The sequence below is a fragment of the Danio rerio genome, chromosome 11 (genome assembly GCF_052040795.2).
Source record: "Danio rerio strain M-AB ecotype USA chromosome 11, GRCz13ab, whole genome shotgun sequence".
NCBI lineage: Eukaryota > Metazoa > Chordata > Actinopteri > Cypriniformes > Danionidae > Danio > Danio rerio.
Genome location: NC_141031.1, coordinates 37,880,806 through 37,904,043, shown reverse-complemented (window position 1 = coordinate 37,904,043; position 23,238 = coordinate 37,880,806). Strand labels below are relative to the sequence as shown.

Genomic DNA, 23,238 nt, shown 5'->3' with positions numbered 1-23,238 from the left:
GTAGAATCCCCTTTAAATTGGTTGGTATTTATAGTGAAGCAGTTTTTGTTTCTACATAAAACCTTTGAATGTTTACGTTAATATAATCATCAGAACTACCCACCCTGTTCCATCTGTAAATGAATGCTTATCGTCTGATAGCCGGAATGTTAAAGGTTATGATATGGGCCTATCATAAAAATTGATTGGTCGTATGGCTGGGAGATATGGCAAAAAAGTAATCTCAATAAATATTTTCCATATTGAACAATGATGATATCCATTTTAATACAAGTTTATTAACGCTTTCAGATTTAAGGGTACCTCAACAATGACTAAAGCCACAAAAATTAGAGCGTCCATTAAATGGCATAATGTATTCGGCTGAAATTTTCTTTGGAAAAAAATTCGGTGCACCTCTATTATTAACACACTTTTAGATTGCAATTGATGCACATTTCTGCTGTGTGATTGGCTCTTAGATCAATATAGAGTAAAAAGTCCAGAGCTTACTACTGTTATTGACAAATTTTTTATCGCGCTTCGATATAATAATGTTTATTGGCTCATCTCTAATTGGTCGGTATTTTGGGAGAACTTACTATGCAGCGGAGTCGTTGAGTTGGTATTCTCTGGCACGGGTGAAGCAGTTCTGTACTCCTCTATCAGCCCACAGTCTGCAGATGACATTGGCCAGCTCGTCTGGAAGGATACCCTGCTCTTCTGCTGTCCCAGACAGGGCAAACAACTGACGGGCATCATCCTAGAAGACAAGCAAGTAAACAGAAATACACTTAAAAAATAATGCACATTAAAGTGCACGTGAAATCAAACTAAGCATATGATTTTGTTAGCTCACATTGCTAGTTACAATTCATCTGGGCATGTTATTACAAGAAAAGAAAATTGCCCTTGTAATCTTTAATTGAAATCTGAAAATGAACTTCCTGTTAGTTTGCAGTTAAATTCTTAGATTAGGTTTGTCTGGGGGTTGGGAGTGGCTATCATATTTAACCACGCCCCTTCAATGGTCAATTTTGACAAAAAAACAGAAATGGTGAGGAGGTGGTGTCTGTTAGCTCTCCTGGTGCATTTCACCCCATCTTTCTGAATAAAATGCCTACTTTACTACATCCAATCAGCTTGCAGTAAAAAACAAGCCACGCCTACTGTTTTCTCATTTAATATTCCATTTCTCTAGGAAGTGCATCACAAAATATATATATATATATAAAAAAAAACTAAATACTGGTGGATTTAGGGTCTGAAAAACGTCAATCTTCTAAAATACATTTAATTGAATCGCTTTCGTAGTGTCAACTCTCATATGGTGGAATGCATACAACCAGCATCAAAACACCACATCAAAACAAGGTGTTTATGCATTGCTGTGCAATAAGAAAAGCAGCTATGCATTTAACAAACCGATGAACAGATGCACTGAAAAATAATAACACACTGATAAACAGAAAGTAGCTTTTTTATTATGCACTATATGGAAAAGAATCAGGAATGCAAGGCAGGTTTATTAAGCCTGACCATATTTAATAACTGTGAAAAATCTGCATTTTAAACATATTACCTCAAAGCAGCTGGTAAGTGACTTAGCAGAACTCACTGCACATTAATCACTGCTTAATTAATTAATTAATTATTTTTTTTAATTAAATGGAAGATGTTGATGGTCAAAATTGAAGGTGTTTTTCTAGGTGGTTTTAAAGGAGAGAATATAACATATATTTTCATTTTTCTTTTAGAGTTGTCTATAACATATTTTAACAACTTTTATTGCCTCAATGTTTTTATTATTATTTGTAATTTAAAAAAATAAAGAAAACTTTCTTGCATTCAGAGGATTAAAATGATTGGTAACACTTTAAATGAATGGTCCATTAGTTAATGTATTTACTTACATAAGCAAACAATTAGTAACATTTATTACATGCATTACATTATTTAAGTTAAATCGTGTTAGTTCATGCTAACTCGCAGTGCATTGATTAATGTCAAAAAGCACAACTTTTTAATAATTTGTTAATAAATGCTGAACAAGACTATTCATACTTAATGTTAGTAAATGCATTAACAATAACTAATGGACCATTATTCTAAAGTGTTACCAAATTATCTTATCAAAAACTGAAAACTCAAAAGACTCCCTAAATCATCTTATTGCATTATGCAAATTATGTTAATGACACATTTTTGCATGCTTCATTATTGAAATTAAAGGAATTATAACACAGCATACAGTTCACGTACACACAAATAAAATTTTCTATAGAACATAATATTATATTTGTGCATATACATTAGATTAGTCAATACTGAAGCAAAATCTAAAGCTAATCTTACAAAATAATGTATGATAACGATCCAGATATTAGTAAGTATACAAAAGTATAGTTTAGAGGAAAATATTAAATACATTTTTAGGACAATAATTATGGAGTCAATCTAGGGCCATATATACTTTCAAAATAAAATAAAGTTTTGCAAACGAAAAAATAAAGTATTAAGCCAAAATAAATAAATGCAAATCTCCAAAAAGTGAAAATTGACCCATCCAGTCAATTGCAATGCTCATTTCGATTAGCTTTTTAGTCAACTGTAAGTTTGCGATGCTGTTTTCACTTTGCAGTTTACAGCCTGAAAGTAGTTCACACCCAAGTACCCTCCTAACTTCGCCCCCTTGTCAAATCAGGAACACAAAGTGAAACATTCAGAAACGTGAAGTGCAAAGTTTAACAGCATGGCAAACTTTCGATTGAATATATGCAAATATTCAAGTTTTTATTTTTATTTTTTGCACTGCTTGATTTTTATTTGCAGTTCCTTTTATGTTTGCAAATGTAATTTATATTTCTCAAAACTTAATTTTCCTTTTGCAGTTCTTTTTTTTTTTGAGCAAAACTTTCTTTTATTTTGCAAGTATATGTGGCCCTAGATTGACTCCATAAATGATAATCATTTTAATAATAACTTTGAAATAAAAATAAAGTTGACAAAAAATTTATAAAAAAAAAAAACTACAATACTTGTAAAAAATTAGTTTTTGCAATAAATTGTTTGACTTTAAATGTATTATTATCTGTTCAGTGACCAAACTATTATGTAATGAATCAAACTGTTTAATAAAACATGTTCACATGCATCAAAATACATTACCTATATTCACTGAGAAATGAATACAAATATTTATTTGGGGCATACTCATTTACGTCTAGTTTATTTATAAACTACTACTGTAGCTTTTTAATTGCTTTTAGCATTAGCCTTTAACTATTATTTACCTTTTTTTTACATAAGTGACAATTCTTCCCAATTTCCAATAAAAGCAATAAAATGATCAACTACTCTGACAAAAAGCATTACCGGCTATTATTTGCATTTCCTAGGCATCTATAATCATGAAGACAGACTGGCTGCGTGGTGGCATTTTGTGAGGAGGGAGAGTCTTCATCATCTTGCTGTGTGTGCACGTGCATATGTGTGCTTTTGGTATGTGAAGTTTCTTGATGATCCAGAGATTTATTTGCCAAGCAGGTCAAAAGTGCAGTACACAAGCAGAAGCTATGCGTCCCCCGAGAGAGAGAGAAAAAACAGAACTCGTTTCCTGACTGTATCTCTCCTCCTGATTTTACCATCACATCTCAGACTCAACAGTCTCGATCCATTTAAAGCATCTGTCCGTCCGTCTCCCACACGTTTCTACAAAAATAACCGTCTACCTAAATATAAGTTTCTCCACCCAGAGCGCATATTGCAGGAATGAAGCGTGAAGCCAAAACCATCCCACCGCGGGGCTGAACTGGGTCACAGGAAGTCATGCCTGGGGGGCGAAACATGGGAACGGTGAGCAGAAATGACGGGCTCGGAGACATTCAACACGCTCGACCCTGCTCTTCTAGAGGGCGCGATGAATTCTTAACCCTTGTGTGCTGTTAGGGGTGTTTTTATCCATTCTAAGGGTGATTTTGAGGCGTGATTTGACCACAACTTTCTCGGTGTTTCAGCAAATAGATTGATTTTGGGTGACGAATCTTAATTTGACATATTTTGGGAAAATGCTTCGAAAAGTTTCAAGAATTCAACAATATACTCAAGGCCAGGGGTTTTTCAACTGGATTGGCCATGGGACCCACATTTTTAAATGTTTATCAACCCGCGACCTAAATTTTTAGGAACTATAATATAATTTTAGGAATTATAATTCATTAGTATTTATTTATTAACATACACAAGTAGTGACAGATAAATCATAAGAAAATCTTCAAGACTTAGAAATAAACAATATTCTATTATTGTCATTTTAAAAAAATGTATTAAATTATAGAAATTTACAAAGTAAAAATGACAAATGTTTGGTTTCTAATAGTGCTTTTGTGAGAGCACGTTACTACATATGACACATTGATGTTTTAAGCCTTTTTTGTCATCAATATATGTAAATCTATTCTTTACATATTCAGGATTGTACTTGCACTTCGACATATTTGTTGCTATAATTAAATAAAATTTCACATGTCAAACGGTACGGTTGTCGCTCGCGCATTACAAAATAAAAGTCTTACATAAACAAAATAGGTTTAAAATTACACATTTGTTGTTATTTTGACCACACACTTTGCGACCCACTGAAAATGTCCCCGCGACACACCAGTTGAGAAACACTGCTCTAGGAAAATTGACTACCCTATAGTTATGTTCGAGGCTGTTTTTGCAACATTGACTTCCATTATAATAACTTCTTTTTTTTTTTTTTCAAACACATTACACAATAATTCATTCTTGACAGTAGGTAGTTTACCCTGTTAAAAAATAAATAAAAGAATAGTAAACATAGCACACTATAATCTGCTGTTTTACTCCATGGAACTCCATATAAAAGTCAGAAACTATTTTTGCACAGGTTTATCTAAAGGGTTAATGCTGCCAACTGATGAACAGTAAAAATACACATTTTACCTCTACCCATGCATGATTATATGATGTCATGGCTTTGTAATCAACAAAATGCGGTTATAATGGAAATTAATGGTGGAAATGGAATTTTCTCATCCACTCTGGGGTGACTTTAAGGTTTAATTTGGCCACAACAGTCACTGTGCTTTACCAAATGAAATAATATATGGTGACAAATCTTATTTCGACACATATTTTGGGAAAAGCTTTGAAATTTAAAAATTTTTAATTTTATTAAAAAATTCTATACACTCTGGGCAAATTTACTACCCTTTTGTTATGGTCGAGGCTGTTTTTGCCCTATTGACTTCCATTATAACCACATTTTTATTTGTAAAAGCCATGACACCAAATAATCATGCGTTGTAGATTGTTGGTGGTTTTCCCTGCTAAAATAACATACAAAATAAGCAGCTCAGCTCTCAGAACATATTGAACGTAGTAAGTTTATTTAAGCACGCACACTATAATTTGCTGTTTTACTCCATAGAACTCCAAATAAAAGCCAGAAACTGTTTGTGCACAGACCTATCTAAAGGGTTAATGCTGCCAACTGATGATCAACAGTAAAAACTACGAATTTGACCTTTTTTCCAACAGAGAAAACCACCAACAATCAAGAATTATTTGGTGTCATGGTTTTGCAAGCAAAAAATGTGGTCATAATGGCAGTCAATAAGACAAAAACAGGCACAAACAAAACAAAAGGGTAGTCATTTTGATCAGTACACAAGAGTTAATTATATTAAACAGATCCTTAATTTTGAATTTGGCCATTTATATGAATTTGTTTCTGTTGAACATGGCTTTGCAATCAAAAAATGTGATTGTAATAAAAGTTAATGGGACGAAAAAAAAGCCACGAACATAGCAAAAGGTGAATTTGACGATACAAAAGGATTAAATATATTAAACAGATCCTTGAATTTGTTTTTGGCCATTCATATGAATTTGTTTTTGCTAAACATGGCTTTGCAGTCAGAAAATGTGGTTATAATGGAAGTCAATGGGGCAAAAACAGTGTACTGCTGTAAGATTACACTTCGTAAAAGTTAAACAGCTCAGTGTTTTGCAATTCAATATTCAATAAACTTGAAAATTCAAGGAATATCTGTTTTGAAACAGGAATACTGTGAGACAGGAATACTTTAAGTCCTTTTAATAGTTGGTGGAAAAAAGGCTGTAGATATGAATAGAAGATAGTTATAGGCCTTTTAAAAGATTTACAGCCTCAGGAGTGAAGAAAGAGGGGGGGAAATAAGGAGTTACAGCGATCAGTCCCATGGGATGTTGATTTCCACGTGTCTAAAGCACACACTGCACAAACTGTGACATATGGCTAACACATGCACTCTCATATGGTTTAAAGATATGCTTGCTGATGCTCCACTTCCTGTCTTACGCTCAGCGTTGGGCGCACAGTGTTTCTAATTAAAGAGCCAATAAAACATGGGGATGGTCGAAATTTTTGAGGACCATTTACATATTTCGATTTTTATCTCTCTTTTAAAAAATCAATTATAGATAACATCTCAACTGCCTGTCATTACTGATATCTGCAAATAGTATGGCTGCACCAAATGGGGAAAAATCTAATTATGATTCTTTTGATTAGAAGAAAAAATGCATTTGTAATTTGTAAAAATGTATTCCAGGTTTATTGTGCTTGCGTGAACGTGTTCACAATTAGGCTCAAATCAATAATTTTAGCTACATATCAATATTAATAATAATAATAAAAATAATAATAATAATGATGATGATGATGATGATGATGGTGATAACAACAACATCAACTATCATTATTAACTATATTATTGATTTAAGCCTAATTTTGCCTAATTGAGACTAACTGATATTATTGATTTGAACATAAATGAGCCTAACATCACCATCATTAATATTTTTATTATTACTATGAATAATAACAATATTAACAATATAAAATGAAATACTAAATAATATCAATAATATTAGTTAATATTAATAATATTATAACAAATGAGAAAGACATTTTAAACAACTGTACTGTAAAAAAGTATTTTATAAAATAGTTTTTTAAAAATCATGACAGTAAAACAGTAAATAAATTTAAATCGAAAGTTTGTAATAATAATAATAATAATAATAATAATAATAATAGTAATAATATCAAATTATTATTATTATTATATAAATATTATGATGATTTTTATTATTGCTAATATTATTATGTAGTTGGTAATAATATATTTATTACTTTAATAGTTATTAGATTATTATTATTTACAATATTATACATAATATAATAATAATAATAATAATAATAATAATAATAATAATAATAATGAAGATGAAATAATAATTATTAAAATAATAATATTAATGATATTAATAATAACAATAATATTTATACTAATGATGATGATATAATAGTAATTATTATTATTAAAATAACAACATCGATGATAAAGATATAATAATAATAAATATAATTAAAATAATGATAATAATATTAATAATAATAATAATTATTATTATTATCATTATTATTATTATTATTATTATTATTATTATTAGTAGTAGTAGTAGTAGTAGTAGTAGTATCACTACCACCAACTACTTTCAATTGATTTTTTGACAGTTTTACAGTTTTGATTTTTATAAATAACTATTTTAACAATAATTCCGTTTTACAGTGTGGTTTTTTAACATTTCTTAAGTTTTCATTTACATTGACCCCTCTTCATGGTAATTTGAAACAACACCTGATATTTTTTAACCCAGCCCTACAATAAAACAGTAACCCTAATTATGGCTTAAACTTTTTGATAAATTGTTTTCAATGCATGCAAATCATTCATTAAAGAAGTATAAAGCTGATTCAGGACAACTAATTTGAGAAAATTGTATGAAAATTGTGTGAAAACATGTACATCAATGATCAACAAATGAATTTCAGCTTTCACAAGGTTGATGCGTTTCCAAATTCAGCCCTTGAACTCACGTTAAATGGCTCAGAAATCTAACTGTATGCAGTCTATTAGACTAGCTAAATAACCCAGGATTTCCTCAACACGCACTAGTTAACTACTTATCCAGACGACCCACTGACTTCCCAGTCATCGGTTGAGCACATCTCTCATCAAACATGCCACGAACGAGAAAGCAAGCAAGAGCGAGACACACTTGAGGAATGTCTCCAACAGATCTCTCTCTCACTAATTAAATGTGATGGAGAGATGTTGTTAGCCTCTCTAACAGCACTTTGCAGCTCAATTCCCTAAGCGGAGACACAATCATCCATCTCTCCCTTCACCCGCCTAATTAAACCATACACTGCTGCTACACACCAAAAATAAAGGCTCTGTTTCCTTTTAAAAGAGCCATATTCTTGTCTTCTGCTGCTTTTTAAAAAGATATTAGGACTTTTAATAACACGTCTCTTTCAAGACTCCTATGTCCAACTTGTTTCCATTTAGACAGCGTTAACCCTATAGATTGTCAATGACTGTAAATTGTGGTGTGACGTAATATATGGCGAGTGTAAATCAGTGCTGACAGAGATGGAGTGTATCTCTCCAGAGCATCAGGTGGATCAGATGCACTGAACATACTGCTGCCCTTCAGGCTGTTCTCTTTAGATCTGCGCTAGCAAGCTAACACTCTTACTTCCTTATTCTCTTTCTTTCCCTTGCTTTAAGCTTCATCTGTCCTCATGAAAGTCTTGAAGATAAGTTCATAGAGAGAATAAAAAGCTGAATAAAACATTTGCTGCGTTATGAGGGATCTGTAGTCCTTTACAGGAAGAATAGACAATGGATTACTAATAGGACTTTTACTTTGTATTTTTCTCGAATTTAAAAGATGATGCTCTCCAATGCGCTTCTTTTCTATTTTTTTCAATGTAGAGATGAACTTAATGAACGTGTGTGGCCGTGTCTCGTGACTTGAAGAGCTGGGGTTTTTTAGATGCCACACGAAGTTAAAAGAACTTCAACTTTCACATGCAGTGTTGCTCATTACTGTCAGTTCCATAGCAGTGGACCAATCAGAAGAGCTCAGAGGTGGGGCAACCATTACAAGTATGTGTTTACAGGCGCTCTGAGGTTGTGTCCAGATACGCTAACGGTTTATGCTGTGCTTTTTTTTAGCAAACCATTCTGAACCATTGCGTGTAGTTTTTTTTTTTTTTTTAGAAGTATAAGCGTGTCCGGAGTGAATGAGTCAACAGTAGGCCTGGGGCGGTATCCAAATTTTGATACCATCAAACCTCCTCCCTATTTTACCCCGGTATCCGGTATTACCGTGCACAATTACAAATATGACGTAAGGCTCAGACAGCATCACTAAACTGTTGGCTAGTGCCTAAACCATTCAGAAACTGAATACCATATATGCAACCTTAGGATCGCGGTCACCTGTTTGTCTTGTTTGTATTCTTCTGCGCCGGACGCTCTCACGCACGCACACACAGAGAGAAAGAGAGAGAGAACCAAGCGACGCACAGGATTGCTCTCTCTGTCTCTCATTCACACACACACACACACGTGCACATATAGGGCTCAACCTGTGCGGTGCACATGCCCTTTTTAGTGTAGGATAAAAAGTGCCTTTCCAAACTGATCTGAAGTGCCCTCGCGACAACCACCCCCCGCTCTTCATTTCGTCTCAACCAACACCCCCCACACCCCGCTCTTGAGTTCGCGACAACACCCCCCCCAACCCCCCTTCACCACATTTAATTTATATTTAAATGTACATCATCACTTTTTAATCATCACTTCAAAAATTACACAATTTCAGCTTTAAAGAGGCTGTGGTTTTCCAAATTCAGCTCTTTACCATGAAAATGCATCTGCTTGGTGTCTATAGAGAACATGACCCTGAACTAGTTTAATTTTACAGAGTTTTTACTATCACGCATTTTTCAACAGTAGCAAGAAAACTAATCAGACTGCATGCTGACAGTCAAAAAACTGGCTGTAGAGCAGGATCATGTGACTCTGGAGGGCCTCTGAGATAATCTGAGAGTGTATGTGTGTGTGTGTGTGTGTGTGTTACTGTACAGTGGATGTGTGTGATTTATTTGCTGAGGGAATGCAGTGTGTACTCACCGCTCTTGCGCTGTCCTCATATTCGATCTTGAGGCTGGTCATGGCTTTAACGATGGCCATGATGGACTGGATGGTGTTACTGAAGACCACAGCTCGATACTGCTTGCACTCTTCCTCTGAGTAGCCGTCCTCATGGATAATCCTGCAGAATAGACACACAAATGTTCAATTGATCAGTGTTGTATGAAATATTTAGCGGCGTGCATTAAAATTTTATTTGAATTGTTTTAATGTGAGATTGTCCATGTGTGCATTTATTTTATTGCTTTAATTTCTTTAACTATTGAAACAATTTGTGTTTTTTATTTAGTTATTTAAAATATTATATTTATTAAATGTATTGCTAGATTTCTACAACTATTTCTATGACTTCATTAAAGTAACAAAAAAATCCTAATAGTTGTTATTATTTTGAACTTTCTACTGAATAATTCCAAGATTTCTGAGAAAAAAAAAAAAAATACGTTTCAATAAAAATATTTTTAGTGTTTTAATTGTTGTAATTGGAAATATTTAATGAGCGCCAAATTATTGTTTTATTTTTTATGATTGATATAAATGGCTGTTTTTATTTAGTTATTAAAAATATTATATTTAATGGCTATACTTCTAAAAATATTTGTACGGCTTTATTACAATAACAAAAAAAAACAAAAGCAATAATTGCTTTTTTTTTTTTTTAAGAACTTTCTATATTTCCGAGTTTGCAGAAAAAAAATTTAATAAATAAATCTGTTTTTATGAAAACATTTTCAGTGTCTTCATTGTTGTGATTAAAAATAACTATTGTGTTCCAAATTATTATTTTTTTTTTAGTTTTAATTTTTTAGTTTTTTAAGTTATATTTATTATTATATTTACTGCTGTATTTCAAAAAACATTTGTATGAATTTTACAGTAACTAAAATTCACTTTTATTTTAAACTTTCTATATTTCCAAGATTTTAGAGAAAAATAACTAAATAAATCAGTTTCTATAAAATATTTTCAATGTTTTCATTGTTGTGATTAGAAATATTTCATGAGCTCCAAATTATTTTTTATTTTTTTACATAATTGAAATAAATTGTTGTTTATTTAGTTATTAAATTCATCAAAAATATTATATTCAATATTAGATTTATTGATTTATTTCTAAAAAAAATTGCACGTATTTATTAAAAAACTTAATTTATTTTATTTTGAACTTCATATAACTCCCAAGATTTCAGAAAGAAGAAAAAAAAATCTGAAAAATATAAAAAATTATTTTGAACTATCAAGATTTCCAATAATTCAGAAAAAAATAAATAACCAAACCAAATAAATCTGCTTCTATAACAATATTTTCAGTGTCTTCATTGTTGTGATAAGAAATATTTCATAAATGACCTTCAAATTATTATTTGTTGTTATTTTAAAATAATTATATTAAATTGCTGTTTTAAATTAGTTAAAGTATTTAATTAAAGCATTATTAAAGTATTAAAGTATTATTGCTATATTTAAAAAAATGATTATTGAAATATGTAATATATGTAATATAATATGAGTTTATAATATAATATAATGAGTTTATAATATAATATAATATAGTTTATTTTAAAATGTTATATTTAATGAGCTCCAAATCACAATATTTAAAAGATTTTCAGGCTTTGAATAATGAATAGCTGCAGAAAAATCTTCTCTGCAGCTGCAGAAATAACAAATTTAACAAAAAACCTTTGATTTATATTTTTAAGTTTTATATTATGCTTATATTACTGTGTTTGTTAAAATAAATACAGCAATTATGACCTGACCTTTGAAAATAAATAAAAATCTTCCCAAGCACAAACGACAAACGGTAGCAATTTTTCATGTTGCAAATAAATACATATCATGTCAATCACATTCAATATTGCTAAATATTAAGTAAAGCAAATATAAACACAAATAAATAATACAACTGAGAACAAAGTCAGATTGGCACCAAAGAAAGAGCTGACATTAGATATTTGCTCAAAGCCTGCCAGAAGTATCCAGTTGTAATAAAAAATGTATTAATATCTCCAGGCTTTTGCAGTGGATGAAAAGTAGCCACTGAATTGATTTGAAGTGCTGATGTGAATTGTCCTGTGGATCTTGTCTGCCTGCAAATCTATAGAGATTTCTTTTTAATAATAATATTGTCAGCTCTGGCTCCTGCGGATGTGAGAGGGAACCTTTTTCAATCTGGTAAAAAGCCAAGAAACCAAAGACACTCAGAAAATGTAGACTACTGTCTCTAATATAGGTACAAATATTTTCTAGAACAATTATTCAACAACATAATTAAATTACAAAATGAGTGCTGTGATTGTGCCCCAGATCAAAGCGTGTGGAAGCTTTTAGTAATGAGATAGTAAGTCATCTCAGATATGTAGTAAACACTTTTCCATCAGAGTGATTAGTGTGTAAAAGTGCTTTGGGAAACAGAGGCGTAGGGGAAGCAGCAGAGGTCAAGGTCAGATAAACAGTATTAACTGCTGCCAGAGGCCGAAACACACACACAGACAGACAAAGCTGTTTAAGTCAGTGTGTATGAGAAGACATGCACATGTATAGAATTTATCAGTGTTAAGGCCACAATTATTTAGGTATGGTTCTCATTCAGATAGGACTTTGACTGAATATTAAAATAGATTAGTGTCACAAATTTCTAATTTCTTCTTATTATTATTATTGTTGTTATTATTATTATTATTATTACAGTTACTAAACAAAATCAGCTCAACTGCCAGTTGTCCTTTGAAATGAGTGACTGAACCTGTCAAAATGAACAGTTTGACTGAAATGAATGCCTCCGAGCACTAATCTAGAGATGGAGCTCTGCGCTTTGTTTATGAGCACCGTTAAGTTCATTAATCAGTAGGGGTGTCACGATTTCGATTTTTAATCGATCGAAATTTATGCTCAATTTCGATTATCGAATCAAAAAATAGAATCGTCGATGCTGCCACGCCCCCATGTCACGTCAGCTTGGCTTGCCAAGCGGGAAAAAACAGGCTTGTTGAAGTGCTTGTTAAACAGCAGAAGCAGGAGACCCGTCGACAGAGCTTAAACCCTCTCCTCTTTCAATGAAGTCGCCGGTGTGTAAGCATTTTGGATTTCCAGTGAGTTATGTTGACAACGTTCGTGTTGTCGACAAAAAAAACACAGTTTTGCAAGCTCTGCTATGTACGTATTACGTACGGTTCGTCCGATAGACAACACCGGCATCGCGATACTCCGCCCGCCCTCGTTGCAAATCCGCTCGCGAAAAGAGCACACTCAGGCCCTGTTTACACTGTCTTTGTTTTTAAATGGCATATTAGAACGACAACGATTTGACATCCACAGTGGCGTGTAGCATTTCTGAGCAGAGCAGCCCTCCTTCCTCTCTACCTCTAACACACACACACACACAGACACAGACGCACACACACAGCCATGGGGTCGAGACCACGGGTTCAGGCAGTCAGAGGATCAGTAGACTGCTTCAATCTTTCACTCACTTGTACTTAGTCATTTTAGCGCACACCTCAGATACTGTTGGCTGGTTCCTGTTGGTTGTGCGTCTTTTTTACCGACGCCATTATAACGACACAGATCACTGCCTATTTACGAGTCCCGCAGAAAAAGTGATTGACAGGTGGTAATTATGTGTGTCTTTTGCCTTTATTCATTTACTGTATAATTTGTTTATTAGTAAAACAAAGACCACGCAGGTCAGGTAGTTTAAACGGTAGGCTACAAATAATTAATTGGTCATTAATTAATTAATTATTCATAATCGAAAATCGAATCGTGCCTTTAGAATCGAAAATGTAATCGAATCGAGGATTTGGAAGATCGTGACACCCTTATTAATCAGTGAAGGCACCAAAAAAACAAAACAAAAAAAAAAACACTCCCAACATGCCATATAAACAGATTAGTATGTGTGAGCAAGGGCGAAATTTTCCTTTTTAACATGATTTTCATTGCAGCTTTGCAGCTGTTCCCTCTCATAACATCAACACCAGCGTCAACAGCTGGTATTCAGAAACACATCTTAAAGAAAGTCAAAGAATCTGAAGAGAGAAAACATCATTCACTCACTTCATCTGTTTTACGATGGTGCTCTTCCCCGATTCTCCAGCACCTGCGACAAAACAAACAAAACAAACAGGGTTAAAAAACGACACTCATGCGCACGCTTCATCTTCAGACAGGAAAGCAAGAGCAAGAGTGTCTAGTCAGAGTATTAGCACTAATGCCCAACACGCTAATGTGTGTGTGAGTGTTAAAGTACAGTATGCATATGTGTGTGTGTGTGTGTGTGTGTAGCATTTATTTCCAGTAACTCAAGTCTTGCTGACTTAGCTGTCGATCTCCAGCATTCCGCTCTCTCCCAGACCTGGTGTTTATCAAGTTTGGCCTTTAATGGAGATGTCTGAGTGCTTCACAAACAGGAAACGGGGCCTTATCAGGGTAATTTCCACAGGCTTGTGGGGGCACGCTACACATCTGACATCTAATCCCCTCATTTCATCATTACATAAACACACAAAACATAACGGCCGCCGTACTATACGATCAACAAGCTCCCACGAGCACCATCTAGCATCTCAAAAACAAGCATGCACACGTCATTTTGATGCATCTGATGAGGAGACGCATTTGCACTACAGGCAAAGAGTTTGTGTCAGCTGTTAAAGCTTTTTCAACTTTGATAATGCACAATACATTCTTGAGGATCAAATCATCATATTAGAAAGATTATAAGATTGTGACATCACAGACTGAATAGTTTTAAAAAAAACAGAGCATTTCTATCATAGAAACAAACAACATATTAAAACAGGCAATATTTATTATAAGCGTGAAATTTTTACAATTTTGCAGTTACAGTGTACAATATAAGAGTGGTTTTCTCCGGGTAGGCATGGGCCGGTATAGAATTCTGACAGTATGATAACCTTGGATAAAAATATTATGGTTTCAACATTTTGCGGTATTGTGATTACTGCTCTAATATATAATTTTTAATTGTCTGGGTAAAAAAAAAAAAAATCTTTTTTTTCCCTTTTGAAAACAATATATTTTATTTTGAGAAACTATTTTGAAACAGAAAATAGAAAATATAATAAAAAAAGAAAATATTTTGGAATAGTAAATGTGTCAGGCTAAATGAATTATTGACTTCTGCTGTGTTCATTTGTTACAAAAACTGATTTTTTTACCATTTATAACAGCTTATTTTCTGCTATTGTCTTAAAAAACAAACAAACAAAAAAAATCTTACACATACCTTAGGAATGCTATTGTAGAAAATTTTGACGGGTTTAAAACATTGACTTTTCCAAACCGTGGTATACCTTGAAAACGGTTATAGTCCCATGCCTACCTCAGGGTGCTCCGGTTTCCCCCACAGTCAAAAGACATGTGCTGTAGCTGAATTGGGTATGATAAATTGCCTGTAGTGTATGTGTGTATGCCCTGCTCCTCCAGACTGGGGGTTGAGCATTGGGCAAACAACTCACCTCATAAAAACTAGATGTTACGAAACACCAATATGGTGCGGCTAAATATCAACTTCAATATAAATGGCCCTGGGAGTAAGTATAGTGAGCATTTGGATGAAATCTTACAAAAGCAAGGCAAATATAAACAAAGCACAAGAAAGAAATAAGAAATCCTTGCCTTCTCTGCATTACTGACCAGACAACTGATTCTTCTCAGGTGGAAAAAAGCAAACCCACCAACCCACAAACACTGGATATTAGAAGTGTTAGCACAACTTTAACTCGAGCACCTTAAATACACCTTCAAAGTATCTACAAAAAATATTTTTCATGAGGTTTGGCAGCCTTATATCCAGAGGTTACTATATCCTAAGAGACAGTTTACTCCCAGTGTGAGAGTGTTTATAGCTATATGTACAGTGTTAATATGTTGTTCAATATGTGTTGTGGGAAAATTAAACACTATTGAAGATCAGTAAAAATATCTGAATAATAATTAATGCAACAAAAAGTCAAAATGGTACAAAAAGAAAAAGCTGACATTTGATTTAAGCTCAAAAACTCACACAAATATCAAGATGTAACAATGTTTGTGTCACATGATTTGCCACATTGAGATGCCACTGGCTTTCAGTCTGGCATTCTTACACAGCTCTAAACACACACACATTACGCTGCAAACTGAGTGGAAAATGATGCTACGCTGCCCTCAAACTCCACTGAAATTGGATTTGAAGATGCAGAAAGAGGTTAGTGTAAAGCAAGGTAAATATGCATGATAGTGTGTTAATTGATGTCCCTCTGAGTTCAACATCGTAGTGTTGGCACACCTGTCAACGTGCCGAACTTTCACACCCACTTGATCTACGCCAAGAGACAACTTCACACTTGAGCAGCTGCTAGCAACACTTAAAACATGCTAAATCACTTCACCCACATCTTAAGTAGACTGCAGCCGTCTGCCATGCATCGGTTTGTGGTTTTCATTTGTGCTACTACTGCATGGTTAGAAGATCAGCATTAAGCAAACGCCTTTTGATTTGCTTTTTTTCTCCATGTTTACACATTTTCTCCTTTTTATTTCTTTAGATTTAGTTTGAATGGCGGCATTCGTTAAAAATTTAACAATGTCAAACTTCACAACATTTTTCAATAAGATCAGACTCAATGTTTTTGTTATTAAATGTTCCTTTTACACCCCCCCCCCCCCTTTTTTTTTTCTTTTTTTTTAAAAGATTTTTTGATGGCGCAATTAGTTAAAAATTCAACAATTTTAAATTACATTTTTCCACTAAGTTCTGATGCAATGTTTTTGCCTTTAAATGTTTTTAAATGGTTAATGTTTATTAATTTCTTTTCCATTTTTTCATCATTTTTTATATATCTTTTTTAATTTTATAACTGTACCTTTACTGAATGAGCACTGTGTTATCTCCAATAAATCGCTCCATTATGTCTTTCCTTTCTTTCATTCGTTTATAATCTGTTTTACCACATTTTAATCTGTTTTTACTTATTATTTGTTTTCATTTTCTTACACTTGTCTCTTTTATTCCTGTTTATGTAAAGCACATTGAATTGCCACTGTGTATGAAATGTGCTATAGAAATAAACTTGCCTTGCCTATATATAATTTAATGGCATTAGTTAAAAATTCAACAATTTTAAACTTCATAACATTTTCAATAAGATCAGATTTAAGGTTTTTGTTTTCAAATGTTTATAATACGTTTAATGTTTATAATATAATGTTATTATTCAAAAAAAGGTACTGATTCATACTTCATACTTTTTTATTTTTCTTACATTTTACGGGTGATTAAAAGACAGACGTTTCGGCACAAAGCCTTCCTCAGTGTGTAATATAGTATAATATAATGTTAACATTTATTTCTTTTCCATTTTACACATTTTCCCATTTTAATTATATATTTTTTAAAGAGTTTTTTTTAATGGCGGCATTGGTTAAAAATGCAACAATTTCAAACTTCAAAACATTATTCAATAAATCTGATTCAAGGTTTTTGTCTTTACATGTCTAATTAATGTATATTTACCATTTTATTGGTTTTTCCATTTTACACATTCTCATTTATATTTTTTATATTTTTTAAATTGGCAGCATTAGTTAAATATTCAATTTTAAACTTCATAAGATTTTTCAATATGATCGGATTCAATGCTTTTGTTTTAAAATGTTTTGAGGTTTAAAATTTTAAATATGTTATGTATTATATTATATGTATTATGTATAATATGTATTATTATATATAATACAGTTTTAAATGCTGTTATAACTTAAAACACAGAATAAAAAATAAGATTTTTCAAATGTATGCTTGAGTATGTGTTTATGAAACTTTAGCTCTACATTACAACAAACAAGAATTTTCCATGAAAAAGAATAATAATTCAAGTCACAGTTCATACAAAATTAAAGAGCTGGCGCATTTAACCTTTTAATGCCCAATGTGTTTTTTACATGCATTTATTTCTCTTTGCTATTTGGGCTTATTGGAACCTAATTAGAATAAAAAGCCAAGTATCATCCTTTTATATCATGTACTTTTAGAGAAAAAAATGATGTCCTTATATGTGGACTCGTAGTCCGAATTTACATAAAACACTTTTTCCCAGACTATATATATATATATATATATATATATATATATATATATATATATATATATTTTTTTTTTTTTTTTTAACACGTTTAGAATATCAGAGTTAAAAACAACTTTTTTCCCCCATTTTAGACAGTTAAAAATAGTGTTTGAGACATTTTATATGCTGCAAAACAGTTGCAGTGTGACACTGTATGTCTGTAACAAAATATAAACCATTCAAAGTATTTTAAATAGCCACTTAAGAGCTAAAATGTGCTGTCCACATATGTGGCCACTAAGCCCTAGGAGGTTAAAGCAACCTTTTAACTAAACTTAAGTTGTTGCTTGTAATAAAAAACACATTATTTTGTATTGATATTATCCTAACTCATAGGGCATTACTCACATTTCTAAAAAAAAAAAAAAATTCCTAAGATATTTGATGAGTATATTCATAAGTAAATTATCAAACAGCCACAAAAAAACGCAAGCAGTGTGAACTGATATTGTTTTCAATCCCTGAGAGGACAGACAGGAGACAGGATGGCCTGATGGGAAAATAAATGACTGTATGACTCAACACATCTATTGTGTTTAAGCGCTCATGCATCTAGCTGTGCACCTGCAGGATGTATGTTGTCCGACAAAATGGCAGCACTTCCACAGAATGTGTTTTAAATTGTAACAAAAGAAGAGCATGAGCAGCACTCAAACAAACAGTAAAGCTGTGTGAGGGATTAGCAGTAAAATTCGCTCTTAAAGAAACAGAAATGAAGAACCCTGAAGCTAGCTACTTCTCTCTGATTTACCCAATTACAGTTATAGATCCTCCACCAGGACTCAGACCTGATATTCATGTCCCTTCTCTCTCACAAAACTAATTTTATACATTAGCAGCAATTCCACCTGGACGGCAGACAGCTTCTTCCTGTACCTAAAACCATTTATTACACTATGGCCTGTATTTTCAGCACACTACCAATTAAACCCGACCTGATTTCATTTTGTGAGCTCATGTCTAAAGCAACATGCACATTTTGACAGGATTATCTGCTGTAAGGAAAAAAAATCTATTAAACTTATTTATTAATTTATTGGTAACACTTTACAATAAGGTTGTATTACATTTACATTTACATTTAGTCATTTAGCAGACGCTTTTATCCAAAGCGACTTACAAATGAGGACAAGGAAGCAATTTACACAACTAAGAGCAACAATGAATAAGTGCTATAGGCAAGTTTCAGGTTTGTAAAGTCTTTTAATTAATAAGTCTAATATTAGTATTTTTTTTTTTTTTTGGGTACAGTTAGTGTGATATTCAGAGAGGCAATTGCAGATTAGGAAGTGAAGTGGAGACTAGTTCATGCATTTACTGTAACATGAACAAACAAACAATACATTTATTACAGTATTCATACTAGTTCATGATAACTCCCAGTACATTAATAGCACCAAGCATGAATTTGGATTTTAATAATACATTAATAAATGTTGAACTATGATTAATAAATGCTGTACAAGTATTGTTCATACTTAGTTCATGTTAGTAAACAGATTCACAGGGCACTTTATTCCAGCTGCTCGTTAACTTAAATTTATAATCAGCCAATCACATGGCAGCAACTCGACACATTTATGCATGTAGACATGGTCAAGACAATCCGCTGCAGTTCAAATTGAGCATCAGAATGGGGAAGAAAGGTAATTTAAGTGACTTTGAATATGACATGGTTGTTGGTGCCAGATGGGCAGGTCTAAATATTTCAGAAACTGCTAATCTGCTTGGATTTTCATGCAGAACCATCTCTAGGGTTTACAGAGAATGGTCTAAAAAAGAGGACATATCAAGTGAGCGGCAGTTCTATGAGTGCAAATGCCTTGTTAATGTCAGAGGAGAATGGCAAGACTAGTTCCAGCTGATCAAAAGGCAACAGTAAAGGTATGCAGAAGAGCATTTCTGAATGCAAAACACATCCAACATTGAGACGGATGGGCTACAGCAGCAGAGGACCACATCGAGTGCCACTCCTGTCAGCTAAGAACAGGAAACTGAGGCTACAATTCACAGAGGCTCACCAAAATTGGACAATAGAAGATTGGAAAAACGTTGCCTGATCTGAAGAGTCTCGATTTTCTGCTGCAACATTTGGATGGTAGGGTCAGAACTTGGAGTCAACATCATGAAACCATGGAACCATAATCCCTTGTATCAACGGTTCAGGCTGTTGTTGGTGGTGTAATGGTGTGGGGGATATTTTCTTGGCACATTTTGGGCCCATTAGTACCATTGTGTCCACACCACATCCTACACGAGTACTGTTGCTGACCACATCCCATCATGACCACAGTGTACCCACCTTCTGATGGCTACTTCCACCAGGATAACACGCCATGTCATAAAGAGCGAATCATCTTTGACTGGTGTCTTGAACATGACATTGAGTTCACTGTTTTCAAATGGCCTTCACAGTCACCAGATCTAAATCCAATAGAGCACATTTGGGATGTGGTGGAACAGGAGAATCACATCTTGAATGTGCAGCCAACAAATCTGCAGCAACTGTGTGATGCTTTTTTTGTCAATATGGACCAATATCTCTGAGGAATAATATAACTAAATTACTAAATGACTACCAGTTTTATGAGAAATTATGTAAAGCAATTCAAACTGCAATCAAAAACTGCAACAGAATCTGGATATTAGGATGTGTGCCAAAGGCCTGGTATCAGGTGTTGTTTTGCTGTCTGAAACGCTCATCACACGCTTGTGGTGCCTCAGATCTGAGGTCAGGTGTGGGTGTGTGAATGACAGCATGGGCCACGCTAATGAGAGGTGCACCAATAATACAGTAGAGCTCAGGTGTGCACTGCTGATCTGAGGCCAGCGTGTCAGGCTGAGGTTCGAGTCTTTGTGGTCATTATGGTCTGAGGCACACAGGTTTACAATGGAGACAGAAATAATTCGGCTTTTCTTGCTGCAGCTGCGACCCAGGTTAGCACATCTGTCTCCTCCTGTTTCTCATCCACTTGGTCTTATTTTCAGCTTGGCCTTCAGTGAACCAGTTTTACAGTCTCTTGATTATGTTACGACATTATAAGCAAGTCATTTACTCAGAGTTGGGTTGGGTGTAAACTGACAATCTCAATTCTGAATGGAAAATTGTCAATTTAAAGTAATTTACTAGAGGTTCTTACAGTTTTATTTTCTGCATTTTTAAAAGTATTGTACAGTGATCCTTCACTATAACGCTATGTTCCCTGCCGTTTTCATGGCCTGACAGTTTCGTGGATTTTTTTTCATGCAATTTGACATGCTTTTTTCTCATGCATTGTGTTCTGCGTCCTGATTAGCACACGGTGTTCCGCGTCCTGACTGGCGGTAAACAATTCTCAATCAATCTCTGTGCGGTGTCTCCTTTACACTACATAATTCGTTCAGCTTGCCAAATTTACATAAATCTGTGATCGCTAGCAGTGTGAATCTGAAGTGCTGTACTGTGCGTTTGCAAGTTTTCTCCCCAAAATCTTGACAAAACGTACTGCACCGTCAAAGGCACCCACAGTAGCACCCAAAAAGGGATAGGAAGATGCTAGCCATCGCACAAAGCTAATGAGAGGTGCACCAAGTAGTTCTAAATGATCTCACATTTAAAATGCTATGTATTGTGGATAATATTAGTGGTTAGAGTACAGTTCTACACTTTAATTTCTAATGTAAACTGTACACCATGTGGTAACTTTTGGCATACTCTTTTCAATGTAGATGGTTTGGAACATACCAATTCTATTGTTGGATACGATTTAAGACAGATAGCATGTGTATCGGGATGCAGCAAATTACTTTTCATTACTGGATGAATCTGCATTTTTGAACGAGTCTCTTAAAACAATCAATGACAGTGTCGCCATCTATTGGCATAACAATGTAATTGCTCACCCTTCCTTTAAAGCACCAAGTTGCTTTCAATCAGTGGTTAATTGATATCAAAAACATCAGCATTCATATCCCAAATATAAACTGCTCAAAGTTTGTAAGAAAAATAATTATAATACTGTTTGAAAAGACAAAAACAACTGAAGTGGTTTCGATCTATTGTAGCAAGTCAAACACAGTCTTCAATGTACTTCTGAGATAGTTAAAGATTTAAAAAACATTTGCTAAATGCAATAATTCAGAATAAAGATTGTGTGTGTTTGAATTGATATTGTATTTTTTTTTTACTGATAATCACACAGCTCTATTTATTTAATTAAAAGCCAGTGATCACGTGTAAGTGATCTGATCACATCTGAGCAGTTCTTCATTTCATTCTTCCTCTGGGTTTTTTGTATTCTTTGCAGCAGCAGACAGATTTGACCACAGCTCTCCAGCCTTTAGTAGAGCCGTTGCTAAGCATTAGCTCCTTTCTGCTCCAATTCTGGGAATCTCCAGGCCTTCGCAAGCAGAGCGTGATCTCTCCGAGTGTTCACTTAATAAATTCATCTTCTTCTCCTCTTTCTGCTGCTCTAAAGGTTGACTAACAAGCTGATCCAAATGGAGTCTTTAGACACAGCCCATTCAACAAACACACCTGTCTATATGCCTAAAAAATAATAAATAAAAAAAAAAAAAAATACCAAAAAAATAAAATAAAATCAACATCAACATCAGGACAGTTTATATGATTTTAAATTCAACATTTATATCATAGTGAAAAAAGAAAAGAAAATAATTCAGGGTCTTTTAACAAATGGCATTTAGGGTGATGCTGATAAATTAAACTAAATTAAAAGAAATGTAAAGAAAAATAAAATAATATTTGAAATTACATCAAAATACAATACAAAAAAAGTTATTTTTAGGCGTATAATATGCAGCTAAAGGTTATGAACAGCGTTGGCCACGTTCCTTTAAAAAGAGTAATTAGTTATAGTTACTACTACTCAAACCGTAACTGAGTTATATAATAATAAGAGTAACTAATTACCAGGGAAAGTAACTATTGCGTTACTTAAAAAATAAAATCAGATTTGTCAAATGACTGTAAAATACATATAAAAAATTGTACACTAATCTATACTATTTTAATGTTGTTGTAAGACAATGTGAGAGACAACCAT

The 23,238-nt window shown here is 33.4% G+C and overlaps 1 protein-coding gene across 1 annotated transcript in view; it reads right to left on the bottom strand.

The window, feature by feature from the left end:
* Nucleotides 1–23,238, bottom strand: part of gnai2a (guanine nucleotide binding protein (G protein), alpha inhibiting activity polypeptide 2a) — a 128,375-nt gene that overhangs the window by 25,306 nt on the left and 79,831 nt on the right. The window contains 3 exon segments of the mRNA NM_001001818.2: nucleotides 582–742; nucleotides 10,041–10,182; nucleotides 14,124–14,166. Coding sequence (NP_001001818.1) covers nucleotides 582–742; nucleotides 10,041–10,182; nucleotides 14,124–14,166 — 346 coding nt within the window.